Consider the following 21,801-nt stretch of genomic DNA (forward strand, 5'->3'; position numbering starts at 1 on the left):
AAACGCGATATCCAAAAGAAACTATCTAATATCGAAATAAAATTCAGAATATCAATGCTAAACTAAACGAGAGAAAAAATTCGAAATTTTCAACTCTCTCTCAATTACCTTCATCAGTCGATAAATAACGGATCGATGAACTTTTCTATCACGCACTTCCTATTTACGATTGCCTGTTTAATATTTTGTTCGCGAGTACATCTGATCTGCATACGTATACTAAATAAGAAGATGGCTGGACTAAGAATAACAAAGATGAACGTACTTGTACATATTCGTAAAATCCTAAGCATCCAACATCGTGATAGCCGATACCATCGTAACTTTCCTGTTTGTACATGGAACAACAATATTCTATCAGCCAGACTTTGTATAGTATGTAGCGAGATTAGATTCTAATTCTCTTGGGTCCAAAGTTTCCACGGAAGTATTAAGAGGCAACTCGATAGAAGACTTAGGTTCGCGACGATGAAAGATCGATATCTAAATTGTATCACACAGCCTTATCACGAGACTACTCCACATCCAGCTTTCGCTTCTCTTAATTCTGCCAGTAATCCGGCAAATTATTTCCAGCCATACGTTGATCAGTTCGATTAAACGAGCTTTAATCTGGCGACCTCGACGATCCACGTTCGGCCTGCACGATCAACGTCCTCGCTATCAAACTAATATACATCAAATTTGATCCTCAATTTACTCGTCTGTTTTCATCGACATTGTCCTGAATTGCTATAGGTAGCTAGATATCCGATACGTTTCTTCAGTTTCCATTTCATCGCGTCCGATCGATATTGATATTGTGTTCTCGCGACGAGCAAGTGCAGTCAACGTATTATTTCACGCGAACAGAAATTACAAATAAGAATTGTGTCGGAAGATACGAAAGAATCTTTGTACCGACCGAGACAAGGTCGCGAAAGACGACTATTATTATTATTATTATTATTATTATTATTATTATTATTATTATTATTATTATTATTATTATTATTATTATTATTATTATTATTGTTATGTATTATCTTTAAACGATGAAATTAATTTTGCTAAAAGCGTCACTCGAAATATCGTAGGCGAGAAGAAGAAAAAGAACGGAAAAGCGAAATTATTGTTATATATCGTAGCAATCATTGTATACGTATCATATTTTATATGAACGACTATATTACAATAATCACACGATTTCTTCGATCGGCTCGAACTTTTACGAAATATTACGATTACGAAATATATATATATATAGATATACAGGCGTGATTATCTCGTCGCAGCATGATCGACAGTCTTTCTCTGAAAACTTAGATCTGTGCGTGTGTAAACACGGGAGTTGACCTCTAGATCACGGGAGCAAACAATGTAGAAGCAGTCTCTGGATCGTATCCGATTCTCCAAGACGACGAAAAAGTTTCATGTATTATGGATTTTTTCTTTGCTTCGTGTGTATTGGTTGTTTAGCTTGTTCCTTTCTATTTGGAATTATTTTTAGAATTAAGAGAGTACAGGAAGAAAGTACGGCGGATTTCCAGCTATGGGAAATAGACTGAAGGAAAAACGACTCGTAGCGAAATTACGATAAGAGAAGTGCGTTCGTTGGAAGAAAAATTTCTTTTTGCAAGATATCCTGCGAAAATGTCAACTTTCCAATAATAATAAGAATATTATTAGATAAATGCTAATGCTAATAAATCTTAATTAATAAATTGATGGTAATAAGAAATGCACTGAAGTATATTCATTGTTTTCCTGATTTTTTCAAAAATGGACCCGTGCCATTTTCAAAATAGACGCTCCAATATAATTCTACTAAACTGTACCATACGAGCTTCTCCTTTTATTAGTGTCTTTCTTTGGCAAACATGTTTTTCACGACAGTGCACCTTCGTACAAACGTGAAATGTCTGTGAAACGTCGCGGTGTCCGTCTCGACAGAACAAAATGGATCGTCAAAATAATACAAAACACAAAACGTGGCGCGTCTATTATTTCCTTATAAAACGAAAGACCACCTAGTACATCGAACGAGACGTTATTTTCGATAGGAACAGAGTCGGATCCTATTTCCTTCAAATGTGTTTCGAGAAGAAGAAATCACGTAAAAATTCGATTTATCCGAATATTCACTCTGAATTCACTCTGAATATTCATTCTGAATCGAACAATGTTGAACGAGATAATTATTTTCCAGACAACGAGAAACGGTAGAATTCCATTTTTTCGCACGTATCTATCGAGGAAAAAATTAAAAAAGAAGAAATAACGTCGCGAGAGAAGGTCGTTTTTATTAATAGAAATATGGCAAGCACGCACGTGAAAAATAGACGAATAATTGTCATAATATTCATAGTTAAGTGAGTATGGTTATAAAGAGCGTGTTCCTGTATGAATACTCAGTATTCCGCATGTTGCGTTACGTGCGTAAAACGCGTGCACGTTTTATTACATTGTTTATCGCGTATTCAGAGTATGTAACGTTCGTATATCATCCTTATGGCGAAAAAATTAAAGTTATTATGTTAATCGTCATTTTTTTTTCTTATTCATATAAACATAGCTCGATGAATGGTTTATTCAACATAATTTTTCGTAACTTTCGTAAATTTTTCGTAATTTTCGTAACGAACCGTAGCAAAGTGTAGACGATCTCTTCCCTTCGACTAATCACGTCTAATAATATAAGAAATTCGGAAACCATCGGAGAATTCTCATCTCTGCTTTTTTCTAAATTTTCACTTTCCATTTCGTTCTGTACCTTTTTCGTTTATGTAGTTCACAGCTGCCCGACTACTGGTTTTTTAATAGAAACGGGATAAACACAAAGAGGATTAAAGCGCGATAGACGCGGCGAGAACGTTCAAACGGCGAAGGAAACACGTTTCTCACGTTTTCAAGATTTTCTTGGGAACACCGGGAGCGCGGCTTGGATCCATCCGTGCAACGAACGCATGAAAAATGAAAGGCAACGTTCGTCTGGCGGTCGGATCGAAGCGAGGAAAATTGTTTCTCAGGCCTGGCGGCGAAACCAGAACGAATCTTTAATCCTGATATTCTAATTTCTTCCGGCTCGTCCACGTTTTCTCCGTGCACGAGGAAATCTCGTTTTGCTTTCGGCCAGTCGAAACGCCTGGCGATCTTAACGAGCTGTTTCTCTCTCTGTTTCTACCACGCCCATCCACGTTTCCCAGCTCGTTAATCGATAACAGCGAAACGTTTCCTGTTATCTTTCGGCCAATTCGTTTAAAATATACTTTTATCGGAAATAAACCGACCACGATCAAGAGATTCGGCGAATGTTTGACGAACACGTTTGTTACGATCGTTTCGCTCCAAAGATACTGTACGCAGTTGGAGAATTTGATTCGAGTTGAAGATTTGATACGGATCGGAATTAAACGCCGCGAGATACCAATTAAACGGCGTAAGGAAGATTTCTTTGAACCGGATTATCGAAACAGCTGAAATTCTTGGGAAACTCGAAGGTTTGGTCGAATTGCCCGATGGATATAACGCGGCTGAGACACGTTTAACGCGGATTCGATGGAAGGAAAATTGGAATTAATTTGTTTCTGTAAAAAGAAAAAGAAGAAATATAACAGTGTGCAGTATGATAGTAATTTATAAATAATTGGAACTCTATCAAGCCTGTTACGTAGGTAGATAGGATTTAATCTTGGCTATGAATCCTATTTCTCCAAGCAATCTTTTGTTGTTTTAGATTTTTAGTATAATGATATAATAATCAAATAATAGCAATAATCAAAGGATAAGGTGAACGAGCTCGGCATTGGATTTACCATTAACCTTTCGCACTCCTATGTCGAGTGTGATTTGACGTCGGTTTTTATCTCAGCAGCTTCTCTGTCGAGTCCCACTCGACATTTTCTCTCAAAATTTTCTCAACAAAAGGAAAGCAGGATTGTATCCTGGAAATTGTTTCAAGGTATATCAAACGTTTAAAAATTACAAAATACGATAATAGTATTAATAAAACTGGTATTTACATGAATTTCTATTTAAATTGTCTTATTTTTTAGTTAAATTAAATTTCAAATAAAACACTTAAAAACTGCTTGGGAGCTGCTGCTGACGAAATTGAAATAAAATTCCGAGTGCAAAGGGTTAAAAGTTTTCCAAGCAACGACAGGATTAAGTTTCCTGCGGCGAAGCGAAGAACATTCGACAATTTTCAATTATTAACTGCTAAACGTGACTAAAAATAAAAAATTGCCGGTTTACTCGCCGTGTTCGTGTCACTACTTTCTTCTTCTTCTTATTTTATCGTATTCGTTAACAATTGCCATGATTACGTTCTGTCGTACGTTGTCCACGATACTCCGCTACGTATCATCGCGATGAATTATCTGCTTGGCAACTAAGTGAATGCGGATTTTGTTATTACCACCTAATGACAAAATCCGCAATCATTTAGTTGCCAACCCAATATGTTAGCAGCTGGGAGACGTCGAACGAAAGTAAAGAAAAAATGTCTAAACGTTGATGATATTTAATAATTTCTCTGGTCTGGGCAAACAAACGTCTGATCGGATACTTAGCCGAGAAACAAACATGAGAACTTCCTGATATTATAAAATTATTGAATGTAATCAACGAGTAACACCGCCATAATTACGTCGGCGAACGTGGAGCTGTGCTTGAATCGGCCATTTCTTTCCCACCGACCTCGTTGCTCCAAGCTTTCGTAAAGCGTAACGACAATCGTGAAGCTTTATTTCTTTATGACCACATAATCACACGTTGAAATAAGGAAACACTAAGGTAAGGAAACAAATTGAACAATTTTCTTGGCCAATATGTATCTGATCGTAACATAATTCGTGCTGCGTTCGTATTATGTAATTTATGTTACGATCCAAGAACGTTGAACGCTATTAGGATAAGAAGAAACTTTTCGACTGTTTTTCGTCTGACGAAACAAGCGGATATTCTTAATGAAATTTCCATCTTACTATATATTGTAAATATATATATATATATATATATATATATATATATATATATATATATATATATATTTACGTAAGTTCGTTTAATTAATAATATTGTAGTATAGTACGCGTTCGTTTGATTAATAATATTATAGGATAGTACGTTCGTTTAACTAATGACATTATAGTATAGTACGTTCTTTTAATTAATAACATTCATATTCGTATATTACGTTCTTCCATGGTTTGCTACATTTTATACTATCGACAAAATTGAACAAAGATTTCAAATAAATATATATATAAACTGAAGATATTTATATTACATGTATAAAAATTTATTTGGAATCTTTGTTCAATTAAAAACGTTGGATTTTGTTGATAATAAAATGTTAGAAAATATGGAAGAAGTTAATATCAAAATATGAATGTTACTAATATTTATACAAATAGAAGATATTTATATTACATGTATAAAAATTTATTTGGAATCTTTGTTCAATTAAAAACGCTGGATTTTGTTGATAATAAAATGTTAGAAAATATGGAAGAAGTTAATATCAAAATATGAATGTTATTGACATATATACAAACAGAAGATATTTATATTATATATACAAATATTCATTTGGAATCTTTGTTCAATTGAAAATGCTGAATTTTGCCGATAGTATAAAATATTGCAAAATATAGAAGAACGTAATATCCGAATATGAATGTTATTAACATATATACAAACAGAAGATATTTATATTACACATACAAATATTTATTGGAAATCTTTGTTTAATTAAAAACGCTGAATTTTGTTTATAATGTAAAATGTTAGAAAATATAGAAGAAGTTAATATCAAAATATGAATGTTATTAATATTTATACAAACAGAAGATACTTATATTACACATACAAATATTTATTTAAAATCTTTGTTCAATTAAAAACATTGCATTTTGCCGATAGTATAAAATATTGCAAAATATAGAAGAACGTAATATCCGAATATGAATGTTATTAATATATATACAAACTGAAGATATTTATATTACATGTATAAATATTTATTTAAAATCCTTGTTCAATTAAAAACGCTGGATTTTGCCGATAATATGAAATGTTAGAAAATATAGAAGAACGTACTATCAGAATATGAATGTTATTAATTAAACGAACTTATACTTGTACGATCTAATACCATATTCGATTAATACCGTATACCTGTGTAGAAACCTTCGAGAGAGCTTCGAATAAGCTTAATAAGAAAAACAGAAAAAGATGGATATAGACGAATGGAACGCCTACACTGTGTCGACCAAGTATCGACTAGCTTACTGACTTCGATCGGACCGACATGACCGACAAAAGAAGCGAAAACTCGTTCCAAAAATGGTCTGTACGAGTCAACCATTCACAGTATACCGTGCATCTCGTTGCATATCATTTCGAGGCAAAGGAAAAACAGGTACCGAAACGTGCTCGATTTAGATAACTGTTTGTTCAACGACAATGAAACGACGAAGCGGCGAATCAAAGGAATATTTTCTCGAGCAATTTCTATTGACCAACGTGTGCGACCCAACGCAAAGGATGTCACGTAAAGAATCTTCGTATACGTGGCCCAACCGAGTGTTTCCGCATATACCTAGAGACGCGGTCGTCATATCTACAACCCGCTGCGTATGGATCGTTACCGGAGAGAGCTTACATATTATGCAAGAGGGAAGAGGGAAGAGGAAAGAGGGCGGTTGCAATAGCCGGTAGATTGGCAAAGTGAGCCGCGGACAGTCGAACGATTCCGCGATTTTCTTCCGCAAGAGCCGCTATTTTACGATGCTCGAATTTTTATACGCACAGGTTTACGCACAGGTTTATAAAATGATTTGCGATATTTGACGAGAATTTTGAAAACGAAATTCTAATATATAGTGAAAATAATCTAAAGATAACGAAGTTTCTCGTGTCTCGCTCAACGACTTCGGATTATTTCTCGACGTTGGAAATACAGGGTGGTTGGTAACTGGTGGTACAAGCGGGAAGGGGGTGAATCTACGTCGAAAATGTAGAATAAACATTTTTTTTTAAATTTTTCCATCGAGACAACGATCTACAGTGAGATCCGTTATAACGAGACGCGATGAAGTGCACGCGTACCGAGCCAAAATTCAAAGTCGATTTTCTCGAAAACAAAGCGACGAACGAAAAATTTGTATTCTATATTTTCGACTCCTTTTTTCGCGTAGAATCACCCCCTTTCCGCTCGTACCACCAGTTTACCAACCAGCGTGTATGTAATCGCGGAAACAGCGCAGTAGAGGGGAAATGTTCGCAAGCGACACAAGCCTGTTCCTAAGAAGAAAAGTGAAATTAAAAGAACGACCAGCAACGTAGTATAAATCTGTAGGTTTTTTTGATTGGTTTTTTTTTTTTAGCGCGACGAGGATTTTTTTGTTCTCTTTTGAATGGTTAATTTTGAAGTTTACTTTTCGTTTAACGCGCTCTTATAATCGACTTAACGAATTTCTTTTGGATAGAAAGAACGTTTTCGTTGAGAATTGTCGATATACGAACATATATACGCGAATATACGCGATATATATACGCGGATATACGCGAATTGAACGAATTTCCTGGTATTTCCTAGAACGAATTTCTATCGAGTTTTTTCCTCTAAGAACATCCTAATTCCTGGAATCCTTTATAAATGGATACAGTGCCTATTTAGAACATGAATTATTTATATTCGCCGATGAATCTGCATTTTAAAATTACTGCCACTAAATCAGCCGCGAGATGCAGGCTATCGATTCACCTCGTTCTCGCGATTCTTCTTGGAAAATCGGGTCAGTGATGTAGTCGGCGATGAAGTAACAATCATTATACAACGCGAAATAAGATGCATGCCGGAAGAAATCGTTCAAGTTAAATAATTGTTAGCCGTATGCAAAAATGTCTATTAGACCGTGCACTTTTTATCCGAATTTATAAGAAATTCGAAGATGTAAAAATGCGCAGAATGCACGCAATATGCAAAAATATGCAAAATATCCAAAGTATAACACTTTTTGGAGTATTTGATATAAAAGGAAAAATTGTTTTTCTACTTTCTACCGTTAACTCCATGTCTTACATTCTCATTTGATAATTATAATTAAAATACAAATTGATAGAACAACACGAAATTGCACAAACATTCGCAGTGTAGTCGTCAAAAATATTTCTTCTTATCTAGAAGATCAAGTTCACGCGTATTCCTCTTTCCAAGATGACCGTCTTTTTCTTATTTCTTTGTAGAAGATACAAAGCTTTATAGAACAACCCGTTTCCGATCTCTGAAAGCGAATTTTCGGAGACTTCGATGCGAGGAAAGTGGTGAAAACGCCACTCTCCAACGACCACCGACGAGACGAAGGATAATTGGGACGTCTGGTTGGAGGGCAAGGACCCCGAGGGTGAGAAAAGGGAGCGGTTGATTTTCCATGCCACGCCCTAATTCACCAGCCCTTCCCTACGAAAACCTGCTTTTCTCGCCTGTTACCCTTCACAGACTCCCGTCGAATTTGTATCTCCGCGTCTTTCTATTTTCTTTCAAACAATTTTCTCTCGGTCTGGTCTTTAAAAAGATTTTTAAAAGCTTTTTTTTTTTTAAATAAAGTTTCTGTCGGAAGATCTTCTGAACGTTGTTACGAGAGAAAAAGACACGTTCGTTTTATCTCGTGACTTGTAACGTGTGTTCCGGTTCCATCGAACGAAACGTTTTCCACTGAATTTTCAAAGCAATTTCAGCCGATAAATTAAAGGAAAACGAAGGATCGTTATCGATGCCATTAACGTTTTAAATCGTGAAAGAACATCTCGAAATCTTCCATCCAGACGGAGAATATTTCATGAAATTGCTTCTAACTTTTTGGTATCGTCGGTTGTTTTTGATTCTACAAAGTTCTCATCAATGGGAAATTCCAAGATGCGCCATTAATCATTTTCTGTTTTCTTATCTCATAGCAGGAAGTATAACGACCCTTGTTTCAAGAAAATTACACGATTCATCCCTTTATTAACTTTATCGATTATTCTTTTCCTATGTCAAGGTGAAAGCTATTTTTAAAACTTCTATCTCAAACAAAAATTGTAAAAAAAAAAAAAAAATGCAAAATAAGAGGAAAACACGATTCTCTGCGAGACGTGCCGGTAGATTTCCACGTTTCTAAATCCTGCACCAATTTTTTCTACATCTGTTTAACCGGAAGATTAATCGACGTTACGTATTTCCAACCAACGCTCCATTTTCTCCGCACGTATTAAAAATTTTATTAACAATTAATCCTTGTCAGAAGTCAAACTCGCCGCTTTTCAAACTCACGGTCAAACACGAAACTCCGCTACGCGAAACTGAAGCAAATTTCCCAGTAAAAAACGAACAAACTCCACCGCGAACCACCTGCTACTTAGATTCAAAGTTCCTCGCCGACTCCTCGTATCTTCTCGTCTTCGAACTTTCAACCTTTTTCAAGCCATTTGAGGAAGCCACCCCACCCCCATTTGTCGATCGTACGAATGAAACTATTAGTTTGCCCGAAAAGCGTCTTTCTTTTACAGACGCGTCTTTTACAACGACGCATCTTTATACAAACATGAAACCTAATCAGTCGAACGTCGTGATCTTTATTTTACGTTTTTTATTGTTTTCTTATAGAACGAAAGAAACTTTTCGGACGACCCACTACTTCGCGAAGCAAGCGACTTTCAAAGCCACATCCGAGTGTATCCATCGCAAAAGCGAAAATCACGAGAATAAACAGCGTTCTAACGTTGTGACTTTTATTTTACGAAAAACGTCGTGCATTCATTGTTTCCTTATAGAATGAAAGAAACTTTTCGGACCACCCACTACTTCGCGAGGCAAGCGACTTTCGAAGTGACATCCGAGTGCAGAAGTGAAAATCAGGAGAAAAGAAGGAAAGGGCCGAAATAAAGAGCGTTGGAACGTCGTTCGAAGAATGCGACTGACTGCAAGATACCGCAGTTTCCTCATCCTCGAGGATCGTCAGTCAGTCCTTTTACGGGAGCGGTTCGACAAATAATTTCCAAGATAAGAAGAAGAGTTCAGGTCCTTATCTACGTGCACTTGGACAGGCATGACGCCTGTTTTCCTCTCCCTCTTTCTCTCTCTCTCTTCATCCTTCTCGCTTACCTTGTCGATACTCGTCGATAGATTAGAATTCAGACACGTCAGCGTCGTGGTCGCGAGATCGCTCCGCGCCTTTTCTCCTCTTCCCACGACAGTCTGAACCGCGTGCGTATCGAGCGACGCCGAAAAAAATCGATACGAGGCTTCCTGGAAACTGAGTGGCCGACTGGCTGGTTCTGGTGGGATACCAGAGCTACGATTGCGTCAGCGGCGATCCCCGTAATCTCGTTATCTCGTAAGCTTCTCGTTCCACGGACGCGAATTTTTCCCCTTCGAGAACATGACTAGGTGATATCGCGGTCGCGTTTCAAGAAGCGTCATAGCTTACGGATAGAAACGCGAAAAGCTGGAACCGTCGTCGAAGCGAGTCGTCTGGCCGATTGAAATTTCCACTTTTACGCGCACAGTCCAAGAGAAATAGAATCGAGATGGAAGTTCGTTTTAGTCGGTGGATCGTGCGGGCGGTCGTTGTTTATGCGTTCGCGTTGGAGAAATCGAAGAGCGCGAAAGTGTAGGCAAAGAGATCGACGAGTAATGGAAAATATATAGAGAAAAAAGAAAAGATGTAAAAGAGGAGAATCATCGTGGGAGTATTGTAATTGCACGGCGAATCTTTGTATTTATGATAGGTTTCTAGGCTCGTAGCTAAAGGAATAGAACCGATAGAGTAGACTGCAGATGTTTATGTTGCTATGGGAAGTTGCAGGGTGTGAAAGTTTACAGAATGAGAAGAATAATGCAAAAAATGTGTAACAATGGAAAATCAGGATGCAAGTTTTCCTATTAGACGGCGAACCTTTATATTTTACATTTTGATGCGCACAGGCGGAGAAACACGGCTATAGAGATAGAAATAGTAATTTGTTTTAGCTGCTACCAGTAGGCCGCGTACGTTGATATATTTATGGGAAATTGCAGGGTGTGAAAGCGTGTACAGAACGTGAAACATAATGCAAAGATATGGAAAAACGATCAGTCGTTCTGCAAGTTTATTAATTAAAATGTAAAACACAGCGAACCTCTGTGTTTTACATTTTTTATTCGCATAGGCGAAGAGATAAAATTCACTGGTTTTGTTTATGCGTTTATGGGAAATTTAAGGCACTAAGAATGTACGGTATATGTACAGTATTTACAAAGATTGAGAATTCAGTTTCCGTACGATTGTACGAAACTTTTTGGACAATTTCGTTCGAACATAGGAATCTTTCTTAGAGAAGAGATAATTATTCGATTTAAATTTAGAAGACATCGATCTATAAGAAATCGTGGCTCCTTTAGATAAGCTTCTTTTTTAAGTATTTAGATATTTAACGATTTTTTTTTTAAATAAATTCAACGATTTCGTTCGAAATTAGAGAAATCAATTTAACTGAGAATTACGTAAAATTAGAATCGTGATACTTCGAACGCATCTCTCTCTCTCTCACAAATTTCGTAAAAAAAAAAAAAGATAGTAATTTCGAGGCTGTTTAATTAAATGAAAATTCTCTGTTTAATCAAAAATAGAAACTTTTGGTGGATAAGCGTTAATCTTGATCGAAGATTACGTAACAACGAGATCGTGATATTTTACATGCACTCGTTTCCACAAATTTTTCTTACAAAAGCTATACGAACGTGCAATGACTATTTCAATTAACGTGGTCTAACCGTATTTGAAAAATAGAAATTGCATTTAAACGGATCAACTTCGATCGGCTATTACGTAAATCGGCGATTATGTTCGTTCTTTTAACTCTAAAAAAAAAAAAAGAAAAAAACGTTACGCTGTTCTTCCCGTTCGTGTTGAATCTTTCGATAATTTCTCGATCAAATCAGCTTGTTATCGACCTTTCGAATAGAAATTTTTGCCGAGATACAATTGTCTCTCATTCGAAATTACATAATACCAGCCATATAACGTTTCCAGTGCCATTTAATCGAATTTTGAAAAAAATCTGTTAATCCTTCGATTACCAATACGTCGAATCAATGGAAACTTTGGTGGGGATACGATTTTATCTTCGATTGCAGAACAATGAAACCAGCGAATTATCTCTTTCTCTCTCGTCTAATCGTGTTTTATCATCCTCGCTATATTTTTCCCGTCAGATACAAATCTAAGGACGAAAGAATCCAATTTCTGATAAAACTGTGTCTCACCTGACCTAATTCGAGAAGCAGGAGAAAATCTCTGTCGTCAATTTCGTTTCTGCAAAGTTAACCGAACTAGTTCTCATTTTATCGAGATATTATGGAAGACGAAGATCATCTGAATTTTTATTTACCAATCAAACGTATCAAAAATTAAAACAGAATATCTAATCGATAAATAAAATTCGTACAAATAACTCAACGAGTTGATCGAATTTCTCAATATCTTGTTTATCTGATCGATTCTCTCATATCTAATTTCCGTTTCCTTTTATTTTACAAATTTCCATAAACTCCTCGATACCTAATTTCTGTTTCCTCTACGTTCTGTTCGAGAAACACCTCGAGGAAGGTTCTCGAAAGAAAAGTTACGGTCACATGGAAAATTAGAAGATAATTGTCATTCTGTTTTCGATATAGCAGAAATCGTACTCGAGTCTAATTGGCTCAGCAGGAAACCACGAAACGCACAGGTCTATCGTTTATCGAGCATTTTCAGCGACCGAACGAAACGGAGTCTCGCGTAACATTGACACGCGAATTTCAATGGAGAACGTGCGCCGCGTTCTTGAAACGAAAATCCCATTACACGCGGACTTAATGGAGACACCGATAGGCATCGATATTTTCTGTGCTAATCGAGATACAAAGCGAAAGCAGAGACAAAAGGACGAAGAGGAAGAGAGACAGAAGTGGCGAAACACAACGGTCACGAACGATAATATCTCTCTCTCCTTCTTCATCTTCTTCTTTGTTGTAGTACTCGACTTGCTCATTAGCCATCGAATTTCGGTCGTTTCCTCGCATCCTGTTGCCTCTCGGCCCAAATATTCCCAGGCCACCGATAAACCGGCCTTAACATCGCGTTAGGTCGATTCGAAAAACAATAGACGTCGCGTTAAAATAGCGAAAGGTGGAAAACAAGATCGAACGAAATTTCTCGAAGTCTAATAAAAGAATTCTACTTGTTTGTTGCTTCTTCTTTTTGTTTTGTCTTTTTTTCTTTTTTTTTTTTTGTATATCTGATCGGTCTCCTTGAAAAGACTCGAGGAACAAACAGCGAACGAAAATAAAGCGTTTCCGGGATGGACGACTTTTGATCTCGGCTGTTCGGAGAGGTGGCATTCAAGTCTCCGCACGATGGAATTAAAATGGCCGTGTTAATGGAACATAATGATGTGCTTAATTCGAATGATTATACATAGAGATAGGAAGATGGCGTCTGAACGAAGGATTCGAATATTTGTCAGGAGCGTTTTTTTCTTTAACGAATCGATCCTCGTCGACGATGCAACGCTTTGTTTACAAAGGTGGCGAGATTTTTAAGAATTCTCTAAATAGCGAAAAATCGAAATTTCGAAGATCGCCACTTTCGATCTTTGCAGTTTCCCAAGCTTGAAACTCGTTTCTCGGTGTAATAAAATTTACCGCGTGGAATCTGCAAATTTGTTCTCGAGCGAAGCAACGTCGTCTACGTATTTGTTATTATTTCATCGTTTGGTCCTTGGAGGACTAACGTTCTAGATCGTCATTAGTCTGTCCTACCTAGTTAAAATGTCCTATCTATCGTTTCGAATCTGGCGAGAACCGACGTTTTATCGTCTCTATTTGTTACCTTTGATCTGCTCCAATGTGAAATTTTCAATCGTCGTTTTCTGACGGCGTAAATGTACGGCTTGAAAAAGATACAGAGAGTGGAAGATGGAATATTGAATTATTCATTGAATCAGGACACGTTAGATAGGACATTTTGACTAATTACAACGAAAATCTGAAATATTCCTCTCGTTCTCTTAACGTCGCGGTTCGCTACAAATTGATCGGCCGCAGCATCCTCTCCGCTTGTTTATTTTCAAAGAAACTACAAATGTACAGCCACGACGAGCTATTGAGAACAATTTTCGAGCTACGAACAATTTTCAAAAGATCAACTCGATCGATTTCTTGTTAGCAATTTCACGTAACGTTTGATGTTCGAAGATACCGAGGATATTCGAGTTTCCATCTACGACACGCCAATTAAATAGCGACAAAATTAATTATAGATTCTACACGACCAACAACGATATGTTTACGGATCAAATTATATAACGTCACTCGTCTCGTCTCGTCTCAAAACGAACCTTTGAACTTTTAATCGATCTCCGTGTACGCGATAGATACGCAACAATTGATCTAAGAAGAAGTTTGAGACGATGGATCTTGATCAATCTTTGTAAGAATCTGTTAATAAATCTGTTAATAAATCTGTTAATAAATCTGTTAATAAGAAACTGTTTCCATATTTGTGTCTGTATGTTATCTCGGACCAGAAGAGTCCTAGCTACGATCACCATTTAACCAACAAAACAGCGGAACAAACCGAAAACAAGAGACGCAAGAAATCGATCGACGTGACGAGAGAAAATCTCTTATCTGCTTCTCTCTGTCGAGAGAGACAGAAAAAGAGGTGTAGAGAGAGAGAGAGAAAGAGAGAGAGAGGCGTATCTCATCCAGTCACCTGACCACGAAACAGGAAGAAGAGCAGACGTACCTTTTGTCGAGTAATCCATTCTTCCCTCAGTTTAGCGCCGTGATCGAATTATAAAATTCCAAGGTCAGCGGCTCAGGCACTTAAGATCCAAATAAATGGTGTAGGTTGCACTTAACACGAGATTTCCTCACAGGGACCACATCAGAAATGAAATCTCAATATATCACTGTTTCGCTTGCTGTACGATGCAACGACAACTTCGTTTTAATACTCCAACTTGTATATCGGTATTATACCGAACGATACACAGAATATTATATCGGGCGTTATATTAAATATTATATTACTAACGAATATAAGTAACGAATATGACTAATGAGTATAACTACCGTATATTATTAACGTATATCACTATCGAACGTTACCAACGAGGTAATATAACGAATATAAAAAAGAGAACGAAAAATAATTTACACGCGCACAAACGATTATCTATGTATTCATACGTTAGCGTAATACGGTATTAACAAATCTTCACAGCTTCTGTGTATCTCGATAATTACGTTCCGCGAAACACAAGTCCGTTTCACGAAACGCAAGTTCGTCCATTCGGCACAACGATCACCGAGTCACTATGTCTTCTGTCTGGCTCTTTAATTTGCTTCGATACACTGTCTTCGAATGTCACATCCACGCGCTACGATGGTCTGCGGACGAATAAGGTACTCCCGGCTCGAGTCTGGATACTTATCGTCTGTCACGGACACACAGATATAATCCGAGAGAGATAGACCGATTCTGACGGAGCGTGGTCATGTAGACTGAACCGACGTGACGGTGTGTGATATATGTATATGCAGAGGAACACCAAGTCCGCACGAGAGAACAGGTCGTAACAGACCAACTCACCGCGGAGAAATGACACGATGAGCTTCTGACAATTCCTCTTAGTCTGCGCACGAGAGCCTCATCATCCCTTCTACCTGTCCCCCCACCCCCTACCTGCCCCGTATTCGGCTCCGTTCGACCGCCCGACCCCCACCCCGTCGACTCATAATCCCCCCCACCACTCGCATGCCACCCTTCTTGCTCTCACTTGTTCCCCCGTCTTCCGTGCGCCACGCTTCTCTCCCCCTATTCTCTGCCATACGCCCTTCCACCAACGCTTCTCTTGGTCCCCGGTGCGCTAACAATGTTGAACATCACTGCTCTAACGTTTCTTCTCTTTTCTGTACTCTATATTTTATCTGTTTTCTCTTTATTTTGGTAGCAGAAACTAACGTTGCTGCGGGATTTATTAAAACCTACGTGATGTACGTTGTTCCGTACGTTGAACGGTAAAAGATGCACCGAAATTCGCGCGTTTCAGAACACCGTTTCTCTTTCTAGTACATAGCATCTAGTTTCTAGTAAGCGTATCCTTCGATTTCCATCGGGCGGTATTTACAATCGTGCGTCTATCTATCTCTGTTTCCGATTCCAGCTACGCGTCCTTGTTTACTTTTTACGCGCGTCTTTCTCTGGATCCTATACCAAGCCCTAACTCCGTCCTATGCATCATCCTTCGTTATGAAATGATTCATAGTATTTATGCATTGTCTCTTGTTTGTCATACGTGTCTCTCTCTCTACGTAAAAGTACCACATCTCTATTTTTCATACTAGCGTGTATCCTTCTCTAGTAAACAGCACAGAGCATTACCCATCCTTGTTAATCTTTCGCGTTTCTCCTGACTCTTGCGGTCATCCCCACTCCCGAAGCCTCTCCCGCCCGGTCACGTCGCTTCCTAAGTCCTTACGTGTTTTCCACGGGAGAAGCGTGTACCCTCTCGGGCTGTATCTCTTTCTATTGCCTCTCTTTCTACCCCTACCCGAGCAGAGGGCAGTCGGAGCATCCTTATCGCGCCCCAGGTGCTTCCTTCTCTCGCCTCGTGATCGTTTTCTCGGCTCCTGTCTGCTGTCCCTCCTCTCCCACGCGTCTCACCGCCCATCCCCTCCACTCTGACCTTTCTCTTTCTCTCCGCGCTTTATCTTATCCCCGCCACCGGCGGTCCGTACCTATGCCAACGCCGCTATATCATCGAGTACAGTGCGCGCACACACATCGCTCGCCTGTAAATGTGTGTGCGTGTCGCCGGATGGGAGAGCGAACGCGCGCAGCCACCCACGCAAGAGGGACGACGAGCTTCTCCGGACCATACGATATGCGAGGGCAGGCGAAGCGAGTCTTCCCTCTTTCCAGCCCCGGCAAACGCTGCATCGTTTCCGCGCACTGCAACGGCAATTACATAAAGGGATGACGCGTTTCCACTGATCTTCTTAACACGGCGCGTAACTTCTTCCTTAACACAGACCATGTTTATGTAATTTTTCGACCTCGCGAATCTACGAGAATTTAGCTGAAAGCGGTGCGAGAATAGAGTGGCTCGCGAAAATGCCCGCAGGGACATTTTGCAGCAGAAACGACACGTACGCGCGCTGTGCTTCATCGACACTCTAAATGTCACTCGGTTATCAAAATGATAATCGGTGGAATCTTAAGCGATGATAAAGGCTGTGTATAGGATATTTGGTACAAATTTAGACATGTTTTGCAGGGTAGATAAACGTCCATAATGGTAATTAGTCATAGTGTACATAGTATCCAGGGACCATTCCTATATGATTATTCGTATCGCGTACGTTTACCAAATATAAGTTTGCACTATTTATTTTCCGCTTTCTATGTACCTATGCGCAGAATATTTACAAAAATTGGTAGCAAAATTCAGCAACTTGTATTACTCGTCGAAACGTACAGCGTATGATGGACCAGTTGCTTCGTTCATTCGATTGATGCGACGAATCGAAAGCTGTTGCTAGATGATGCCGCTATGACGATGCGTGCAGCTATGAGGAGACGCGCGTATCGAAATAAACGATGGATGGAGAAGTTCGAAACGACATTGGTTTCATACGTTTTTGCTTGTTTTCGCGAGTTTGGCGACAACTTTTACAGACACGCGGCATATTTTCAGCTTGGATTCGAACTTCACCGATGTAATCATCGCGACTCATTCTTTGTTTGCTAATGAAATTTCAAAATGTTTTATACAACACGCACAATATACGCACGTAAAGATTTTCTCCGATAAGTGAGACTACGAATACTATTGCGAGCCGCTGTATCACGAAATAGGTAGATGACTGATACCAATACGATAAGAAATTCTTAGTACGAAAATTACTAAAATTCAGGCTGACCAGTTAAGAGAAAATTGCGTATCCGCAGCTTGCTTAGATCGAGTCGTCGCTATCAGACAATTAGAAAATTAGTTGATTTGTACGTACATTAAATAAAAAAGGCGTTAGATGCATGTATGTTGATATTAATTTGAAGTACAAGGATAGACATAGGCATGTTGACAGAGTTTAGATTAAACTACGATTATCATTCCGATTAATTTTGTACGTGTAACTGCAAGTCACCGTATAGCCGAAAGGCAGACGGAAATGAAGAATTCTAAAACAGAGAAAATGAAAAATCTCAACTGATAATGAAAATGAGAAAAATGGATATCTGGTCGTTGAATAGGAAAAATAATTTTTCTCGAAACCACCTTTCGACCAGGTACATGAATCCGAGCGAAAAAATATACGCTATGATGTATCGATAATAAGCCGTCTTTTATCCTACCTACGTACTATTGCGCATTGAATTTCTACTTTTCTACCCATAAAATACCCTGTCACTATTTTCTGTTGGAACAATGGTCTGTAAATATTCCAAACCTCCCAACTTCTACATAATAGGTAAAATATACAGATGCAGGCAATCTCCTATTTTACGATGTTTAACGAGGACGAAATTACCATCCCGAATATCTAAAGTACAATTATACAACATTCACTCGCTTTGTAATTTATTGCCTCTGAGCAGTTGCTCGTTCAACGTCTAAAACGCAGAAACAATCAGCGAAACTTTATTATCGGAAAATTACTGACTGATCTCCTCGTATTCATTATGCGTGGCCCCGGCTGATTTTTGTGCAAGAAAGGAACAACCTTTTAGGATTAGGAAGTAGGACAAAGATTTTCCTACTGAAAACAGCTGTGAACCCGTGTATCTTAATTATTCCGATTAACAAATACACGAGCGAGGAGAGCGGTTCCGATCCCTCGTATCTTCTTATGATAAACGTTCTTCGATTTGTTTAAGAATGTATTTTATGTATCTATGGTCAAGCGATATCGCTGCTGCTTGCGAGGTTTTTCTAGCAAACTGCGTATGTTTTTCTTTGGTTGGCTTGAGGTTTCGGACAACGCGGAGGAAACGATCGGAGGAATCGCATATTTTCGAATTTGTCACGATAGAAATCCTATCTTTTAAATTAAATTTCGTTACATTGATAAAAGAATTTTATCAATGTAAATGATTGGTATAATAAGTTATTGTTCTACGGATCGAAATGCTGCAAGCGCGTGGTCCATTGTTGTGTTAGGTTTATCAAATTCAGGTTTAAGGGTTGAATGTGTTTGATTTAGAAGATGAAGAAAGAAAGGGTAGAGATAGGAGAAAGAACGTATAACAGGAAGGCTGATCGTACGGAGAACAATAAGTTGCAATTTATAATGGTCATTGGTGTTTTATACAGGGCGGTCGGTAACTGGTGGTACAAGCGGAAAGGGGGTGATTGTACGCGAAAAAAGAAGTCGAAAATATAGAACAAAAATTTTTCGTTCCATGCTTTGTTTTCGAGAAAATCGACTTTGAATTTTCGCTCGGTACGCGTGCACTTTATCACGTCTGAAAATTCTTTTTTCGCAGAATCACCCCCTTTACGCTTGTACCACCAGTTACCAACCATCCTGTACAATTTAGTTGAAATTACAGGTAAAACGAACTCCTCTCGCGATAAATTTCATTTGATATGTAACAAACGTTTGTTTAAATATACAGAGGGTGGAGGGTTAAATATACTGAATTTGTTGTTATTTAAAAGTACTTTAAATTGGTTCAGATATTCTAGAAAATTAGAAGAAGGAATAGAACTGAACGAAAGGCAGATGTGTCGATATCACGTTCAATATTTTAATATTTCTAATCTTCGATCATGCATCGCGATGTATTCCAATAATTACACATTATAGTTGCTGAGAAGATCGTGAGAAGAAGAATAGTAATTATGTAACGAGAATATTAATCTTTGAATCTTGCAATTAATCCGATGTAAATGAAATAATTTGGAATTATAGAATAGTGTATTCTGTAACGAGAATATTAATCTTCAAATTTTGCAATTAATTCGATGTAAATGAAGTAACTTAGAATTACACGCTTGCACGGCGTGGATGCCTGTGAATGATCTTTCTTTGCAATTTGATGATCAGCCTACCTAATTAATGCTGCCACTTTTATTATCCTTCTTCGTTACTACCAGCAGGCTAATAAACCCTTTAGTAATTAAGGAATATAAAACTCGTATGGAAAAGTAGGTTGAAATGGACACTTTGCGTGCTGCGAAAATAGTTGATATAATAGTTAATTATTTATCACAATAGCATAAACGTGTCATTCGTGATAACGAGAAAGAGTATGAAAAAAGAAAAAGGAGAAATTTTACGCATTTTCTTCTAAAAAGCAAGATCATATAAATTTTAATTAATATTCACTGATTATGGAAGAAGATTAATTAAAATAATCTCTTTTGAATTCTTTTAAAATCGAACAAATATCTTTACGTTAATATATCTTTATTTACATTTTTATATTATTATCGTTTAATGGTATTATCTACTGTTGCATACCTAATTAAGAAGAGAACAGAGGAAAGGAAGAAATTACAAAACTAAGAGAAACCGTTACATCTATTCAAATCTTTCGTTAAAGCTTTTATGCGTTGTATACCCCCCTGAAACGCTATAAAAATCTTATACCTGATGGTAGCAAAAAGTGTACAACCTCCCTGAGGTGTGTTGGTCAAGTAGCGGTATTTTCGGGTGCAATAAGATAATGTAGGACAACAGCTGACTCTGCGTATTATTATCCTCGAGATATTAGAGCCATTCTGAAGAAAGGACTAAAGCCAGTTATCCCACAAAGCCCATAACCTTCTCAACGATGTATTGTTTAGGCTGACCCGCATATTAATATCTAATACTTGAGACACGTAGAACGATTTCGTTGGATTTAGATACATTTGACGAGGGCAGCATTTTTGAACAATCGAGTTATCAAGTTTCTGAATTTTCAAATTCGTCCGAGTTGTTCAATCTTTCGATTTCCGGACATGGGAATTTTTGAACTTCGAGATTTTCAAACCTCCAAACTTTGGAATTATTCAATTCTTCGGCTTTTAGATCGATGAATATCGGAATATTGTGAATTTCAGAATTTTCTCGAATTTTACGCTCCCAACTATATATACAAATCGTGGGAATCGTTAGTTTCCAGAATTGTTGCATCTTTTAACGTTGACAATTTCCAGCTTCCAAACCGACAAATTCGCGAGATCTCAAAGTCTTTAAAATGTCCACTTTGTATTTGACAAATACAACGAGTAAATAGAATTTATATATATAAAGAGTCTGGAGTTTCTCACTTGCCCGATATTTAAGCTTCGAAGTTATTTCATTTCTAATTGGTTTTCTAATTTATGTAAATTAGTTTCCTTTGACTTTCTCCAGAAGCACCCTAAGCCTCTTTTCATCCCTCGAAAATGTCATTTGTCACAGATTATCTCCTTTCGTTGTAACGTAAAAAGGACCATATTTTCTATTCGTTAGAAACAAAATAGCAAGAAAAGTTGAGGAAGAGGGTCGAGATTGACCGCGATGGTCGTATGGTCCATCGTGAGCTTCGATGCAGAAGAAAGGGCTGCAAGGGGAAGTAACCCTTGTCGTTACTACGAATCTCGCGTCCTGGACCTGTCGGAAGTCAAATCGGATGGGCAAAAAAATTAGGATCACAGTTGACTTTTAACCGTTTCCGCTTCTACCTGCCATTCACAGGATCCTCTCGCGTCACCGCATCTAAAACGGACATTGTCCCCTTCTTGCTTGACCGGAAGCAAAAAAATCTGATT

At 37.9% G+C, this 21,801-nt stretch overlaps 1 protein-coding gene across 1 annotated transcript in view; it reads right to left on the reverse strand.

Annotated features, from left to right (window-relative positions):
• LOC126865130 (ras-responsive element-binding protein 1) overlaps positions 1–15,659 on the reverse strand; it is a 35,649-nt gene extending 19,990 nt beyond the window's left edge. Inside the window, exon 1 of the mRNA XM_050617277.1 lies at positions 14,799–15,659. Within this exon, the coding sequence (XP_050473234.1) occupies positions 14,799–14,817 (19 nt within the window). The 5' untranslated portion in view covers positions 14,818–15,659. The remainder of the gene's footprint in view (positions 1–14,798) is intronic.
• Between the last annotated feature and the right edge of the window lie 6,142 nt (positions 15,660–21,801).

This window comes from Bombus huntii, chromosome 4 (genome assembly GCF_024542735.1).
Source record: "Bombus huntii isolate Logan2020A chromosome 4, iyBomHunt1.1, whole genome shotgun sequence".
Taxonomy (NCBI): Eukaryota; Metazoa; Arthropoda; class Insecta; order Hymenoptera; family Apidae; genus Bombus; species Bombus huntii.